Source organism: Mya arenaria, chromosome 5, assembly GCF_026914265.1.
Source record: "Mya arenaria isolate MELC-2E11 chromosome 5, ASM2691426v1".
Taxonomy (NCBI): domain Eukaryota; kingdom Metazoa; phylum Mollusca; class Bivalvia; order Myida; family Myidae; genus Mya; species Mya arenaria.
Genome location: NC_069126.1, coordinates 64,170,932 through 64,187,822, shown reverse-complemented (window position 1 = coordinate 64,187,822; position 16,891 = coordinate 64,170,932). Strand labels below are relative to the sequence as shown.

Below are 16,891 nucleotides of genomic sequence, written 5' to 3'. Positions count from 1 at the left end.
GTTTATTTTCCATAAATAAGACGCCATGAAAATGCTCTTCCGGTGAAAATAAAAGTTTTGAATTAACCAGATATTATCAAAATATTTGCAGCAAAATGGCAAGTGGTAAGTATTTTCAGCAAATCAATATAGTATTTCACCATATTCAATCAAAATGTCTTGTTGATATATCATGTAAGCGGTTGAAATTCGCCTTTAGTTTTGAGTGAAAGGGAGGTAAGCGTGGCATCTTTTTTGGCGCAAAGTCAACTAATATTTCCTCAAAGTCAACTAATATTTTCGTAATAAATTTTATATCAGACTCAATTTATGAGCAATTATGTTGTCTGGTCATTAAAATTTTACACTTTGGACTTAAAAATCCTAAAACTCAATAACTACAATAGCCCCATGAAGGCCTCTGCTTTTCACAAATTTTTAAAGTCTTAAAACAGCGTCATTGCAAGTTTAGTTTTTGTAATTGGTGATTTTGTGATATTCTACGGTGACCAAATTCCAGCTCAGGCTACCAACCGCAGAAACTAGCCTGACCATCTTTTCGATGATGATTTAAAAAAACCTGTGACAAACATGCATCCTGTTTTTCTTACGATATCCAAAAGGTACTATACACCAGTTTGACACCAAAAAAAGTTTTTTCTCTGAAGAATCTTAGGACAATTATTAGTGTTTTAGCCAGGAATTAAAAAGGGCAGGGTGGGCCAAAAAAGGGCGGGGTGGGCCTAAATAAGGGCATAGTGCTTTCTTAATTGGGAAAACAATGAGCACAATATTAGCTTTGTATTGTTGTAAAACGACCATGTACCTTATCAAAGTACATGCATGTTCATGCACACATTGTAGTAATATCACTACAGTATACTCTTAATTCTTCTCCCTTGTTCATTTTCACTTCAGACACTTTCTTTACCATCTCGGGTTGTTGTCACGGCTACCAGACAAATCGGCCCCTTACCAAATCGGCCCCTAGCTCAAACGGTTACCTTTTCGGCCCCTTACCAAATCGTCCCCATCACATAGACGTTTCGGCCCCTGATTACCGAGACGTTTCGGCCCTTATTTTTATTTTATTTTTTTTATTTCTAAATATAAGTAAAAAACATGTAATTTCATTTTTTTTTAATTTTAATAGACAAAGCTATACTGTATACATGCATACAAAGGCATCTATAGATAAAAATAGATTTAAAGAAAATACCTGTACACTTGAAAACATGTAAAGATTTATTCACGAGATATTTTTTATAAAACGAAATAGAGTTGAAGAAGAAATGTTTAAACTTTTTTTTTTATTAAATAATCTTTAAATATTATACACAACTATGTTGCTAATAATATGACATTTCCATTGCCTAACATCAGTCTTGACCAAACACCTATCGGCCGCCGTAGATGGCACCAACATTTTCCAGGAACTCTTCGCAGGTGAATCATGGGAATCGTATGAGTCCCACTCATCCATGATCATGGCGTCGATGTCTCTGTAGCGCTCTCGACGCTGACGGCCAAGGGCTGCCTCCGACACCAGTTGATGTGTTACCTTCACCATTTTGGATTCCCTCAGCAGCAGACTCAGCAAAACGTAAAACTGCAGGATTGACCGACCGGCAGAAAAGTTCAAACGGCGATGCCATCCTGAAATTACAGTCATAACACAATTAAAATTAAAACATACATGATTTTCTATTTTTAGTGAATGCTATTACCGGAAATGATACGGGGCATATTAACACACATAAAATATATATTCTGTTCAACCTTATAAATTCATACTATTAATATATATAAATAGTGACGTTTTTTTTAATTTTATACTTACATCAATAGGTACCAAACCGTCCCTCGTAACATTGCAGGGCTTGCAGACGAATTGTACTGTGGTTAACTCTTTCCTGGCTTTAAAAAAATCTTCTCTGGAGATGCCTTTTAAGATGGATATTGAGGGATAATGATTTATGAACAGAAGAGAACAGATATTTTATAAAAACTATTATACAGTACATCTTATTAACTACAATTTAATTATAAATAAACAAACACATGGAAAGAAAGTTATACATTTTAATTTTTATGAAATTCAGTATTTTATATTCAAATCAGGTAAGGATGAAAAAAACTATTATTAATCTTATATTGAATACGTATGCAAAACCATACTGGCTTAAAGGTGTTTTTAGACAGACGGTCTTATGGCGAATTGTCACATACCACAGAGGTATCAGGCGTTGGAATTGTGACACTTTGTGTTTACAAGCTTATAATTACGTCTACAAGGATTGTTCCGACTGTCCCAACCGCTAATTCTCACACTTACAGAATAATACCAATTATCTCTTCGCACCTCAAACAGAATATTATTTCACTCTTATTACGGATATATTGTGTTACTCTTTTTAAAATGCATATTTGTTGTAGAATATATGTAGAACTATCAAGTTGTCACTTGTTTGCAATTCATAACCATAACAAACACATTATTCAGGTATAATATGAAAAGGTAATGCTATCGGTGTTATATACCGCAAGGTTCATGCTGCGTGGTACATACAACACAAAATGAACAAGTATATGTACATCGCGTATGTCCTATGGATCTACAGAATTATGTTTAAACACTACCGTTTATGATACAATAAACATAACAAAGAAACATAGCAAAAATTTTGTACTAGGGTATCACAAGTCAGACACGCGTGTAATCAGGAATGATAAAAATAATGAAATAAAAACAACGACAGCCAGTCCAGTGTCAATGACAACAGTTTTGATATACCTTTGGCGGTACGTGCATTTTAATTTAAATGAGTTATGGGAGTACTCGGCGGTAAACATAGCCATCCTTAGAAAGTGTTATACATTTCTATACGTTTTTTTGTGTCTATAAAACATATTACTTGCACCTACCTGTATCGCAGACTCGATGCTGCCAACGGTCAAATACATCGCAGGTGATGGCATGTTGCAGTGGCCTCACAGCCTTATCACACTCTACACAAATCAGAATCAGACATTATAATTTATAATAAAAATCCATTTCATTACACAATAAAATAAAAGTAGCACAACAACGCGTTTATAATATCCAATACACGAAATTCTAACAGTAGCACAGCAACACGTTTAAAACAAATGGTACCCACTTTTAGAAACAATTTAATATATATACTTACGTTGTTTATATTACTCAAATCTTCTTTAATCAACTGTAAATACCATTAACAAATTAAAGACAATTATTCATTCACACGTTTTGAATGTCTTTTTCACACCCACAACACTTACAGTTTGCCTTGCAAAGAACGCATGGTTCAAAGACAAATTTTTTTGAAGTCTTTAATGATCAATTAATAATTAACAGTTATAACATATAAACTTTCTTAGATTTTCTAACATTTTATATTAAAAATCATTAAAAATAGTTATTTAGATTTTAATTATATTTTTATATCAGTCATATCATTGTTTTCCATGCATATTTGTCTATTTGTAAATTTAAATATGTTATTGTTATTTACAACTTATTTACAGATCTCATTTACATTTATAAGACGACCTACAATGTTTTACTTTATACTCAAGATGAAAAATAAAATAAAATTAAGGGGCCGAAATGTCTCTGTTGAAAATCACTAAGGGGCCGAAACGTCTCGAGTCATTTTAATTAAGGGGACGAAATGGCAGGGCCGAAACGTCTTAGGGGCCGATTTGGTAGTAGGCCGATTTGGTAAGGGGCCGATTTGTCTTGATCCCGTTGTCACCTGGGCTCTCACAAGGCTGATTTTTTGGGGAGAAGTCACTTCTCCCACCAGTCAAGTTAGGGAGAAGTGGGGAGACTTTAAGGAGAAGAGATCCTTATCGTAAAACCTGAGATACATATTGTGCCATGCCACAAAACTTTAAATTCACATTTACTTTGATTGCTTTTACTAGATGATATGTTCAAAAAAAGTGTTCTTTTTGGCCTATCAAAAGTGTACTTGTCTAGAGTCTCTTTTTTGCAATGTATAGTTTACCTCCAAAAAGTGTCTAAAATAAAAACAAAGACAATCAGACTGGCCTTATTTATGAGCTGTTAAAAACATTTAAGTGCAGGGGGCGAATCTTGTTTTGGTACGATCAGGATAGGCTACGAATGTCACATTCAGCTTTGCTGTTGTTTACTTGTCTTTGGTTAAATAAATTTCAATATGCTGATATTTTAAAACAAAATGACATTTAAATTCTCTATCCTTAATGAAATACTCACTAATACTTAAAAAAAGAACTAGAAAATTGAGAAATAAACTCCGAAAAATGTTATGACAAAATGGCGGTGACACGCCGAATCTTCTACTTAAAACATCGTACAAAGGAGGAAAATACTGTAAGTAAACGCTAAATAAAGCAAATAAAAAAGTTTTGAGATTACAAAACAAATTTTCATTATGAGCATTCAACACTAAAACTATCAAATATTGGTCATGAAGTCAAGTACAGTACACTCCACGCGGAACTACCACTTTCCTCGGTGACTCGGAGGCGTTTTTAATTTATCGCGGATTTCCGCCGAGTACGCAACCTTTTTCCTCGCTAAATTTCGCCGAGTTGCACCGAGTTAATCGTTTTCTATGGAGGGTTTTATTGCCGGTAGCGCCGGTGATCGTATCGATTTATTGACCTAATCGCGGAACTCGGCGTTTTGTGCATAGCAACTACAGTACATTGCTCTGTTAAAACAGTATTAAATAATTATTTTTTTCAAAGTACAGTCAGTTTCTTTTTAAAAACAATTATTGTAAATTTCCATATCAATTTTCATCAGCATCGTCAAACAAATGTTGTTTTTCACATTACGTAACTAAAAGATATACCATAGCATGTATTTGTGTTCGTTATTGTCATCTTTCTCTTTCTATATTAAGGTGACCGTGTTGAGAACTTAATTAGATTGGAGTAATGAAGGTGTTGAGAACTTTGTAAGTGTGAATATTTTTCGGTCATTATTTCTTAATTTGCATTTTACCACTTATTAATTTATCCGTAGTTATCAATGGTTCTAAACTTATTCATTACGCATATAAGTGTAAATCCTTCATCAAGTTAATTAAAATCCCATTAAACACCATTGTATACATGCATTGAAATGAATAACACATTCTATCGGCTTCAGATCAAACAGTCTCACTGTGTGACGTCACATAACTCACAATTTTACCCACGAGGATCTCATGGAGAGCATGTATATTGTTATGCAGGATTAATTTGTCTGAGTGGTGTTTTCGAATGTACCTTAAGTATTGCATTTCCAACTTTATCTCATCACATTAATTAGTTACCTATAAATCATTGAATGTGTTGTCTTTAATTGATGATTCAATAAGTATAACTGTACATAATTGCTTCTTACAGTCTACAAGTGTGGCACACGTTTTAAAGTTTATTGGCAGATCGTTTTACAAAAATGTCATTTCTTTTGTTTTCTTAATCCCATGATTGCCCTTGCTGTTTATTTAATTCTCCAATAAATATTTCACACTTCCTCTTACTACATGCAATACATTATTTACTAATTAACTTGTCAACAGTTGCGTATACGGTTAGGTAGATAATCTTAGTCTGTGAAATTTGGTAAGTGTGAAAGTTATGATTGATGTCCTTTGGATGTCCGAAAATTAGGTACGCGAAATAAATTATTTTTATAAATAATTACGGGTGTAGCAAAAAATATCAAATAAATTAAACAAAATTAGATACAGTGGGAGATTCTTATTGGTTTTCCTCCAAGTTTCGCGGTGTTTTTACCTCCGAGTAACGCGGCGATTGTAAATATACGGTCCACTGATCAGCCTCGGTGGGTGAACGAGTAAAAACGCCGAGGAAAGAGGATTATGATCAATTGGATGTCGTGTCCGCGATGACCAAAATCCGCCGAGGAAAACGGAAAGTGGTAGTTCCGCGTGGAGTGTACTGTATTTGATTTTCTTAGCGCCACCGTCTGTTTTTCAATGACCGTCTGCTTCAAACGAAACAATGTTCTAAAAAGTGTGCCTTGTTTTAACACTGCAAGTATCAATTGTTTACTAATGCTTGACAACATTTTTCATCATTTCTTCGCTTTTTCTATCGCAATTTAACAAACTTTTAATCATTTGACCAGTGTCTTCTCTGATTGGTTAACATGGGACGTTTCGATAATTGGATGATAGACGACCCAATTATGCGATTAGGAGATTAACGATTATATATGGCTAAATTAATTAAATTTGTAACAACATTGGCATCAAAGATCGACATTTAGAGGTACAGCTTCGATGTCTCAGACAAGGAATAATGTGTCATAATGAACAGCAATTAGCACCCTGATTATAAGCGTGATTTACCGTTAATCAGACCCGCGGTGATGACGGTCGTGTGCCTTAGCACGCACTGATCTGTGACGGATTAGGAAACGGCGACATTGACCAATGAAATACTTTAAGGGCGTAACTTTGTGATAAACAACGATCTGAATGGCCAGAAGGGCGCAAGGGGGCGGGAAAAATATGACAGGGCTTGTAAAAAGGGGCAACGGGGCGGGGTCAAAAAAGGGCAGGGCGGGCCGCCCTTCCATTCCGCATTAGCTAAAACACTAATTATTAATAAAATGTTTTATTTACTCTTTGATATCATAATTGTAAAAAAATATTACCAAAATTGCAGTTCAGTGTTGTATCCACTGTGCTACGAAGGCTTACCCTAAACCGTGGGAGTATTTAAGTTAGATACCTTAACTAGTAATAGCACGTGATAACATTGACTAGCCAATCACGCATAAGATTGAATTCTACTAGGTAAAGATACCTAGTAACTTTTTTTATGGAAAAATACGAAAAAAATGCAAACTATGTGGTACTTCAGAGTCAATGCATTGTACACAGCAATACCATTTCGCTATTTCATTTAGGTGTATAGCCCCTTGAACCAAGGCAACTTCGTTATTAACAAAGATCAAAGCGAAGTCTGTTCGCCAAAGATTACGATGCTCAAAAGGGATATGCTTTGCAATTCAGGGCAGTGCTACAGCCAGGATTTAAAAAGGGCAGGGTGGAGTTTTGAAAAGGGCAAGCTACATGAGTTGTGTAGGGGTGGTTGTGGGAGGGGTCCACCCCTGTCACAAGGGGGGTTTATTGGGGTCACCCACTAGAATATGTTTTGTTTTCATACTCAAGTTAAATCTTTTTCCATGATTACCAGACTTGAACAAAATGAGTTGTTTTTTCTCAAAATTTAGAAAGGTGTTTGATTTTGAAATTAAAATTTGTAGTAACAATTATTTTGAAAGATTTAATAGTGCTTGACAACATTTTTCACCATCCCTTCGATTTTTCTATGGCATTTTACAAACTTCATCATTGAATAAACGAGTTCTCAATAATTTTTGATTGGCTGACATTCAATAGCTCCGCCTCCTGGCGATGTTTCCCTATTTGGCTCTTCCTAATTATTGGATTAGAAGATGACCGATTATGAAAACACAGGTCGTCTGCTCACAACACTAATACACAATTAGCTGTCATATGACTTGGACAAGGCACATGGGACGATGAAAGGGCAGTACGGTATATTTTAAGCAGTCAATGGGGGCATGGTGACACCTAGCGGGAACACTATTATCAGAAGTATTACGTAATTTGTTTCAATAATGACAGCTGATTAAGGGCTGCACATCTTTCATCATAATTTCAATAGTAATAAAGGGGGCAGGGCGGTAAGAAAAGGGCACGGGTGCTGCGCCATTGAAAAACAGGCTAGCTGGAGCACTGCAGGCTTGATATTTCATTTCTGTTAAATATATTTTATTTATCAGCTAAAATTAGAAAATAGCTCTTCAATTTCTTAATTCATAACAGAAAATAAACAGCGTCAGAAACAGGTGCCCTTTACTTCCTGTCAAATTTAATGAAAGCGAAAGGAGAACTGGTGTATATAATTATATCGGTGTCAGTGTACATGTACAATATTCTTTTATATACCTTTGAATTGCTTTGCCATTTAAATATGAAAGTGAACAAAATTAGCAGCATGGGAAATAGGAACATCAAGTGTTATTGTTTTTACTTCTTGCACTTGAAATGAAACTTAAAGTAGAAAAGAGTGGGGGAATCGTAATCAAACTTCCATAAAATCTTCCAAAAGAATGATATTGTATTGCTAGTGAAATTTGAATTGGGCTTGTAAAGTTTCCTATATTTGGTAAGCCAGTTGGACTTGTGGATTCAGATGTGAATTTTGTACCGTATTATACTATGTATAGGATGCTAGCATTGAATGATAGGACGCAGGCAAAAAAAAAAATGGTGAGAAAACTGCTAAAAACCCTTAATATATAAGATTTAACTTTAACTTTTAACTTTAAGCTGACCATGTGTGTGTAATGACAGACTTCTGCTTCTGTTAGAACTAGTAAGATTGTTGTGCTTGTTAGATGTAACTTTGAATACACGTTGCACTGAAATCGGCATACACTAGCATTAGTTTTGTTATGATTTCAGATGACAAGGGTCCTGGTTTGAAAGCCTTCATGATGCCAGTGCGTATCTCCCAGGCTGGAGCCCAGTCCAGCTCACAGGTAACAATATCAACTGGCCAGTTGGCTTCTTGCTTCCCACCGGTAACTGTAACAACTGGACAGTTGGTTGCTTGCTTTGGAAACCAAATTATTATGTCAGCATCCTTCTGGACAAGTGAATAACTCACTTGACTGAAATCCATCCAATATAAAATTTGCTGTAAATTAGTTGATCTTTACTTGCCAATTCTCATCCTGCTCTCATGTGCTTGCATTTTGCCAGCACTAGTTGGGACAGGAAAAGGGTGGCAAGATTTAAAATTGATAGAAGGTTTTTAGTGATCTGAGACCATTAGCCCTAACACAGGTACAAAACAAAAAACTTTGTTCAAAAACAAATTGAAAAAAATCGATTTGGAAACAAATTGAAGCAAATTGTGTGAGAAACAAATTTTACACCTGTTACAAAATTTGTGACTATTTTACAGGCAAAGATAGCGGTCAGTCCGGGAGGCACTCAACACATTATGACCACACAGGGTCTTAATGTGCCAGGAGGGGGACAGAGCAACACCATCATCATCATTCCTGCAAGTGACCAGTCACAGGTAAACCCCTCGTGTAAACTGTACTAGTATATCTTTGTATGTTTCAACTTAAATGAATTTATGAAAAAGCATGTAGTGAAATATTAAGGTATAAAGCTGTTGTGACAGAGAAGGAAGAGACCTAATTATTGCGACAGGAAGTTTTTGCATAAAAGTTTAAATATTTCCATGATTTCGAATTCTGTGCGACACAGTTTATGGAGTTCTTGTGTTGCATGCGAAACTTGGCAGACATAGGGATTACTTTTGTCTGGTAACTTTGTGTGATGATGGCAATGACTGTTGTTTCTGAAATAGTCTTCAAACTCAGTATGCACATCGGTCATGGTCAGTTGATGTCTCATGGGCATTTGTATGATTGATAAGTGACAGCCTCAGTTGCACACGATCATGGTGACCGATACTATAAAAATGATGGATGCTATGGACAACACATGATTTGTTAATTTTTGGAAATCTAGTTCAGAGATTTGATTTAGTTAAAAAAAGATAAATTTGATATATATATATATATATATAAACAATTGAAAAGAACTCCAATCATATATGTAGCTGTTCTGCTGACTGATATTCACTAATTAATTGTTAAAGTTTTACATAGTCTGTAGGCATTAATAGAATAAACAAGATTATAAACAGTCCAGTTGACCTTTGATGATAAGTTTACATCTATTTTTAAATTAAAGATTTGACAAAGTGTGAAAATGTCTCTTCCACATTCCAGGGTGGTGAGCATGTAGTTCAGCTGATGGCTCCAGACAGTGTTGGTGAACATGTACAGGTGGCCACCACACCTACAGCGACTGCTGAGGTACAGACCCTATACACTACACAACATTCTCCTGTCAAACGAGTCGTGGCCATGACCCCGGAGTCCCGAGCTGCTGCCTTGGACAAGATTCGACAAGCAAATAGGGAGAGGCTTCAACAAGGAGATGCGAAGCCCCCGTCAACTGGGAGGGGGTCAACGCCAACTCACTACGTGAAGGCAGCAAAACCGGGCGGTGGGACACAGAGGGTGATTTATCGAATTGGGGAAGGTGAGGCTGCGTCGGCTCCAAGCATTGATCCATCTCTGCTGATAACAGAAGATTCAAGGAAACAGTCTAAGGACCAGAGGACTCTCACGCTCCCTCCTATAGGCATGGCTCAGTGTGAAACACAGAACATTTGTATAGAGATTGAGGTGGACAATGAGTTAAATGTTGGCGAGTTGGAAAGCTGTAGATTGAAGAATGGGAAAACGAAATTCTTCTTTAAAATCTCTAAACAACAGATTCATTTGAAAGCAACTGAGCATTTTACAAGACAGAAGCAGAAGATAACGGTCACGCCAGTTCCAAAGAGAAAGCTCCCTTCAGAAGATTTTGATATGTATGACGATTTGGATGATTATGATGATGATGAGGAAATTGAAGAAAAGGAAGCGAAAAAGCCAGCTGCAAAGAAAATGAAGCTTCCCATTAAAGTCATAAAGGCTGAGAAAGGTGTCTTTGAAGAGTCTGGTGGTGCTGACAATGACGGGGGTGATTCAGTGAAAGATAAAAAGGTTGTCATTGAGCCATTGCCTTATGAGATCAAAGATGATGGTACATATGAAGCGGAGGAGGATGAAGCATTTGATGATGAGGCTGGAGATGACGATGATGACTTTGAAGAAGAGGTCGCTGAAGCAGAATCCAAAACGTCTAAACCTGTAACAAGAAAAGGAAAGAAAATGGCGGATTCCACTCAACAAACTGGAATAGTAACTAAAAGGGCAGCCCCAAAGAAGACACCCGCTAAACGGAAAGGGCGTAAAGCGCTTGTGGACGAAGATGGTAACCCAGAAGTAAGGTCTCTTACAAAGGCAGTTCCAAAGAGCCTTGCAGAGGAGGATGAGGGGGAGGATGGTACACCGAAGCGAACATACTTCCGGACGAACGCATATGCTAAGAATGACAAGTTCCTGGTCCTGCGGGAAGGAGGTTAGTGAAACATACTTGGTTTTCAGCATCTTTATTCTAATGAAAAAAATATAAAATTATCATGTTTCTTCTTATCTTGTCTATATTAAAAAGAATCTGAATTATATAAGTATGAATTTAAGCTGGATTGTGCACTAAGCAGTCAATTTCAGAAAATATATATATTTTGGTAGATTTTTTCTACTAGAAAATAACATGGTACAACACAAATTGAGATGCTGATATTGTATTCAAAATCATAATTTCTATCAAAATATCATACCATTATGTGGTTCAGTGTTGTCTGTTCTAACATACACATGAGTTAGATCAATATTAAGGTATCACAGCCCAGCTTAAATTAAAATATAAGAATTTAGTTATGATTGTGATCGACTTTTGTCCGTGCCGATCTTTTAACGTCTTGTCTTCCATCCTATGACACCATATATCTAGGCACATATTCTTGTACATGTACATCCGACAAGTCAATTTTATGGTGTTTAAACCAAGTCTATTGATAAAATATACTGTTCACTCATTTCTGCATCTACATCATGTGTAGGAGCTGAGAAATGTTGTACTTTTTTACCGTTATGTAAAATTAGGGTACATGACTTATTGTCATTTTTTATAGAGGTTTCATTCTTTTTAATGAAATTGGGTTTGTTGAAATGTGAATGATGTCTGCTAGTATAAGTTAAACCTATAGAATACTTGTATAAATTATACTAATATCAATGTACATGTATGATAAATGTATACTTTTAATAAAACAGTGTTTCTTGAAGACTTTAATATTTGTGTGAAAGGTGGGCGACTTGAAAAGTCCAATTATTTCTTAATTTACTTTTTCAACTCCATTTATGCAAAAGGAACTACCGGTACCTTGAAAACAAGTTGTTTCCCTTTGTCCAGTATTGTTGCTTGTGTCATCAAAATTGTTAACATATGTTGGAAGTTAAATATCCTCCATTAGAAGGTTAAAAAATATTATCTTTTTTTTATATAATATGGCTTATATTATACAATTTACTTAGCATCTATAATTACCGAACAACTGACTTGTCTAAAATATACAATTTCCATTATAACATATTATATGATTGCTTTTCTTGAGATTTCCATTTCAAAATATTTTTTTTATTCATTTTAGATCTTGTTATTTCTAGATTCTTGTACCTTTATATTAAGGAGTAATAGAAATAAATTAAATTGGTTCGTGGAAATTTAGCCTTGTCTGTTTTAAAATTCTGACAGTTCAATGGAAATTGTATATTTTCAGATAAAAAAAGACATTCCTGTAATTTTTGTGGACAAACATTTAAAATGAAAAAACTGTTTATAAACCATATGCGAGAAATACATGATTACAAAGTTACTGTGAAATGTGAAGTCTGTGGACTAGGTTGTGTTGATAAGAAAACGTTACATCGCCACATGATCAGACATGGTGAGAAAAAGCTTATTTGTGATCTGTGTGGGATGCGGTTTCATATGAAGCAAGATTTGCAGAGTCATCAAGCCACGCATGCAACAGAAAAGAAATATGAGTGTCAGATATGTGGAAAAGCTTTCAAACATTGCTCAACATTTTCACGTCATAAGTTTGTGCACAAGGAAGGTATGCGGAAGTTTTTGTGTAACGAGTGTGGGGCAGTGTTTCCAAGAAAGGACGGTCTTGCTAGACATTTGCGTATGATACACGGGCTGGATAAAGGCCAAGGACCTGAACAAAACATTGCTGAACATCATAATGATGCACAAGTCGCTGAAGTTGACAATGTGATAAGTGAACAAATTGAATTCTCTTGACCATACTGTACATGGGAGAAATTGAGACATTTTTATGCCCCCTTTTGAAAAAAGTGGGGTATATTGTTTTGCACATGTCGGTCGGTCGGTCGGTCTGTCTGTCGGTCGGTCGGAATACCAAATGGTTTCCGATCAATAACTTGAGAACGCTTTGACCGAGGGACCTCATACTTGGTATGTGTATTGGTCATCACCAGCAGATGAACCCTATTGATTTTGAGGTCAGTGGGTCAAAGGTCAAGGTCAGTGTGACCTTTACATGAAAAACGGTTTCCGATCAATAACTTGAGAACGCTTTGACCCAGGAACCTCATACTTGGTAGGTGTATTGGTCATGACCAGCAGATGAACCCTATTGATTTTGAGGTCAGTGGGTCAAAGGTCAAGGTCAGTGTGACCTTAACATGAAAAACGGTTTCCGATCAATAACTTGTTAATTTTTTAATTGAATGATCTCTTAGTATTTTCTTGATTGTATAAGAATGATTATAGATGTGAATTGACAGTTAATTAAAATGAATAAATATGCCATTGTTTACTCAGTTTTAATTTTCTGTCAAAATTGTTTAAGAAAGCGACATGTATTTGTCAAATCTTTTTCAATTATTTGACAAATCTGACTTTATTTAAATGTAAGAAGCATAAATGAAGCATAATACTGTTAGCTAAAAGAAAAGTCATTCTTGCATGAGAGGAACTTGTCATGTGCAATGAAAAGGACTTTTACTGGGATGAAATCTCAGGTGAGCGAATCCAAATGATCCGTTAAATAGTACTTGTTTATATTTTCATTGTTGTTTGAAATAGTAAATAAATAGTTGAAACAAAAATACTTGCTCGTAATTTATCATAGCCATATTTTTTTGACAAAAGGTATGAATGTTGAGTTTATGGTGTGCTATTAATTTTCAGGCAAGAGAGTGTTCGAGTGTAAAGAATGTGGCTTCAAGACCAAGTATAACCAGAGTATTGTGGACCATACACGCATTCACACAGACGAGAAACCATTTGAATGCGGAGTATGCTTCAAACGCTTCAACAACCACTCAAATCTGAATGCTCATCTCTCCATCCATTACGAGGCGCGCCCGTTCGAATGTGATATCTGCGACTACAAGTGTAAGCTGAAGTCAACGCTAAACACACATCGCAAGCGACACTACCAGCCAGATAAAGTGTTTGTTTGCGAACTGTGCGGAAAGGAGAGCACGCAAAAGACCGTGCATGAGCGTCACATGCAGATTCACTCCGATGAGCGTAATTACCAGTGTGGGGAATGCGGAAAACGATTTAAGGATAAGTACCAGGTGAATCGCCACATGTATATTCACACTGGAGGAGGGAAGAACGAGTGCTACATCTGCGGAGAGAAATTTGCGCGAGTCGACTACTGGCGTAAACATTTGGCCAGTAAACATGGAGAGGAAGTTGAACAAATTAAAAAGAGGCTTGTGCGTGTCGATGAGGTCATTAAGGAAGAACAAAGTGGGGAAAGTGAAGAAGACGAGGAAGAGATGGAAGAAGAGGAGGAAGGAGAATATCAAGAAATGCGTGAAGTACAGACAGCAGATGGCCAAACAAACTATGTCATTTCCAATGTGGAGGGAGGAGGTCAGGAGATCCGGTACTTACAGGAGGAAGATGAACAGGACGGGCAGATTCAGGTTCATATTGTAACTGTCGATTCGGAAAATCCGGAAGGGCAGGAGATTGGCTCCGATGTAGAGTATGAGTTTGAAATCTCAGAGCAGCCTGAAGGGGAAGGGGAGACTGGACAACAGCAAGTGACTACTGTACCGGAGCCGGAGGGTATTGACAATGAGTAACTAACTGGAAGAAGTGTAAAGCATATTGATGTTCTTCAGACTCCAAATTGAAGATTCAAAACTTTTTTATTGTTCAAAGTGTTTTGAGAAATGAAGACATAATAATGTAGCTTTGAATGGCTGCTGATAAGAAATTGAACTGTTTGTGAAGAAGAATTGTTTTTGTTTGTGTGAATTATACTTGTTGTATTGTATGCCATAATGTGGAATATGGCTGTAAATAGACATTTTGAAATTAACTTTTATTATTAAGCATTAACTTAATGGTAATTAGAGTTACAGTTACACTGGAATTCAAGAAAGTTCTTTAAAAACCTGATGCTGTGAAACATGACAATGAGCATTGAAGTTGGTGATTTTAAAGAGCAAAAAATCATGAAGCGTAATAATTATGATCTTCGAATTATGGAAATTTAACAAACAGTAAATAAGTTATACCATTTTTTCGATTTTTTTTTTTAGCAAAATGTATCTTGCTCAATATCTTTCTACTCTTGTACACTGTCTCTATTATTGACCATCTTTAACTGAATAACTCGTGGTACTATGTGTAGTAAAAAGAAATTTCATTTTTGTGTAAAGTAAATTACCATGGTTTGAATGAACTTACAGATGTCTTGCACTTGGAATGTTTGAAACAAACTTGGGCACTGCATTTATACCAGATATTAACAATCAATTATGTAAGAACATGTTTGTCATTTTTAACTCATTGATATTACATGAATCTATATTTATCATATTTTTTCCTTGTTATAATAGACATGAAATGATGTATTTTTAATTGATTGAAAACTATTGTTGGTCTAATTGAAAAAGTTGTGCTAATGAATTGTGAATGAGGTGCATCAAATATTTGGTGTCAGCATGGATGCATGCATTTGCATCATGAAAAAAATGGTCTAATTTATTGTGAATATCATGTTTAAGTTATGGGTTGTATTTGGACTTGATGTTTGTTAACTTGATCTGAGAGTGTCTCACTATTAAAACATTGTTTATTTTTTCAATTTCTGCATTTTATCTTATATCTTGACATTAAATATCAGTGCTTTTTTCACCATTTTGGGAATGAGGCCGGGGGATTTCTGACGGGAGAATAATGTGTCGTTGAATTCCAATTTTGCCTAAAATACCTATAAAATTGACAGAAAGACAAAAAAATGTGTTGATGTTTGTTTTGTTAAGAATACACCATTGCTTCTATATAAAATAATAAAGGGGTCCCAAATTTAGATTTTTTGAAAATTAAGATTTGGAATTCTTGTTGACATTTTGGAAAAAAATATATGTATGCAGAATTTTGGCTCCAAATTGGTCATGAAAACACAATGAGTTTTGTAGTTGTCATGTAGTTGTAAATGTTCTTCGTAGTTTTCTCAATAAATAAAGATACATAATGTTTTGAGTCTTTTTTTGATTAAAAAAAATGGTGATGGAAGTTGAAAAAAAACAATGAGAAAAGGGACGGCATAGTTTGTGCCTAGTGTCACAGTGGGTGTCAGTGCTTCAGCCAGGATTTGAAAAGGGCAGGGTGCTAGGCCAGAAAGGACACTTGATGTATTGATAATCCTTATATTGGCCATTGGGGCACTTGCAAAGGTTAATGTTCGATTCATGTCGTGTACATGTTCCAGCTAGGCCTAAATAGCAGGGTGGGGCACCCTGCTGCCCTTTTCCAGCACCCTGCTGCCTTTTAACTTCACCCTGCTATGCCCTTTTGTTTGACAGAGTCAATTTTCAGAAAGAAGTAGGAAAATAATAAATATACATAGTTTTGACATTAAATTAAAGAAAACAGCTTAGCATAACTAACTATTAAAATAGAAAGTAATTACAACAAATACACAATAAGAATTCAACATTGGCCCTTGCAAGTGCCCGATCAAGGCTCATTGAAAGTGCCCTTTTTTATCCTAGCACCCTGCCCTTTTCAAATCCTGGCTGGACCACTGTATGTTCTAACTACTTTTATTACTCTAAGTGTGTTATGAATACCTTTAATTTAGCTGTTATCTTTCCTTAAGTGTCAAAGTTATTTGAATTCATTATTTTTATACTTATTTCTGAAAATTGATTTGACAATATGACAAATAAATATCAAATATAGTTCATTATCATCAAAGGCAGCTCTGTGAAACAAAAGGGCACAGGGGGCATATTGAAAAG

General features: G+C 35.7%; 1 protein-coding gene and 1 long non-coding RNA gene across 10 annotated transcripts in view; one reads left to right on the top strand and one right to left on the bottom strand.

Moving 5' to 3' along the window:
• Positions 1 to 16,891, top strand: part of LOC128234031 (zinc finger and BTB domain-containing protein 17-like) — a 32,749-nt gene continuing 15,858 nt past the window's right edge. For 7 of the 9 annotated variants that reach the window (XM_052947984.1, XM_052947983.1, XM_052947982.1 and 4 more), the window contains exons 1-4: positions 1 to 105; positions 8,511 to 8,587; positions 9,016 to 9,135; positions 9,860 to 11,102. In XM_052947984.1, coding sequence (XP_052803944.1) covers positions 96 to 105; positions 8,511 to 8,587; positions 9,016 to 9,135; positions 9,860 to 11,102 — 1,450 coding nt within the window. In that variant the 5' untranslated portion in view covers positions 1 to 95. Of the gene's footprint in view, positions 106 to 8,510; positions 8,588 to 9,015; positions 9,136 to 9,859; positions 11,103 to 12,366; positions 13,732 to 13,808; positions 16,123 to 16,891 lie in introns of those variants that run through there. The other 2 variants (XM_052947978.1, XM_052947985.1) reach the window with 2 other exon arrangements.
• LOC128234032 (uncharacterized) lies at positions 1,352 to 2,989 on the bottom strand. The gene is made up of 3 exons (XR_008260848.1): positions 2,905 to 2,989; positions 1,820 to 1,923; positions 1,352 to 1,635 (listed from the first exon to the last, which is right to left on the bottom strand). It is a non-coding gene; the product is annotated as an uncharacterized LOC128234032 (long non-coding RNA).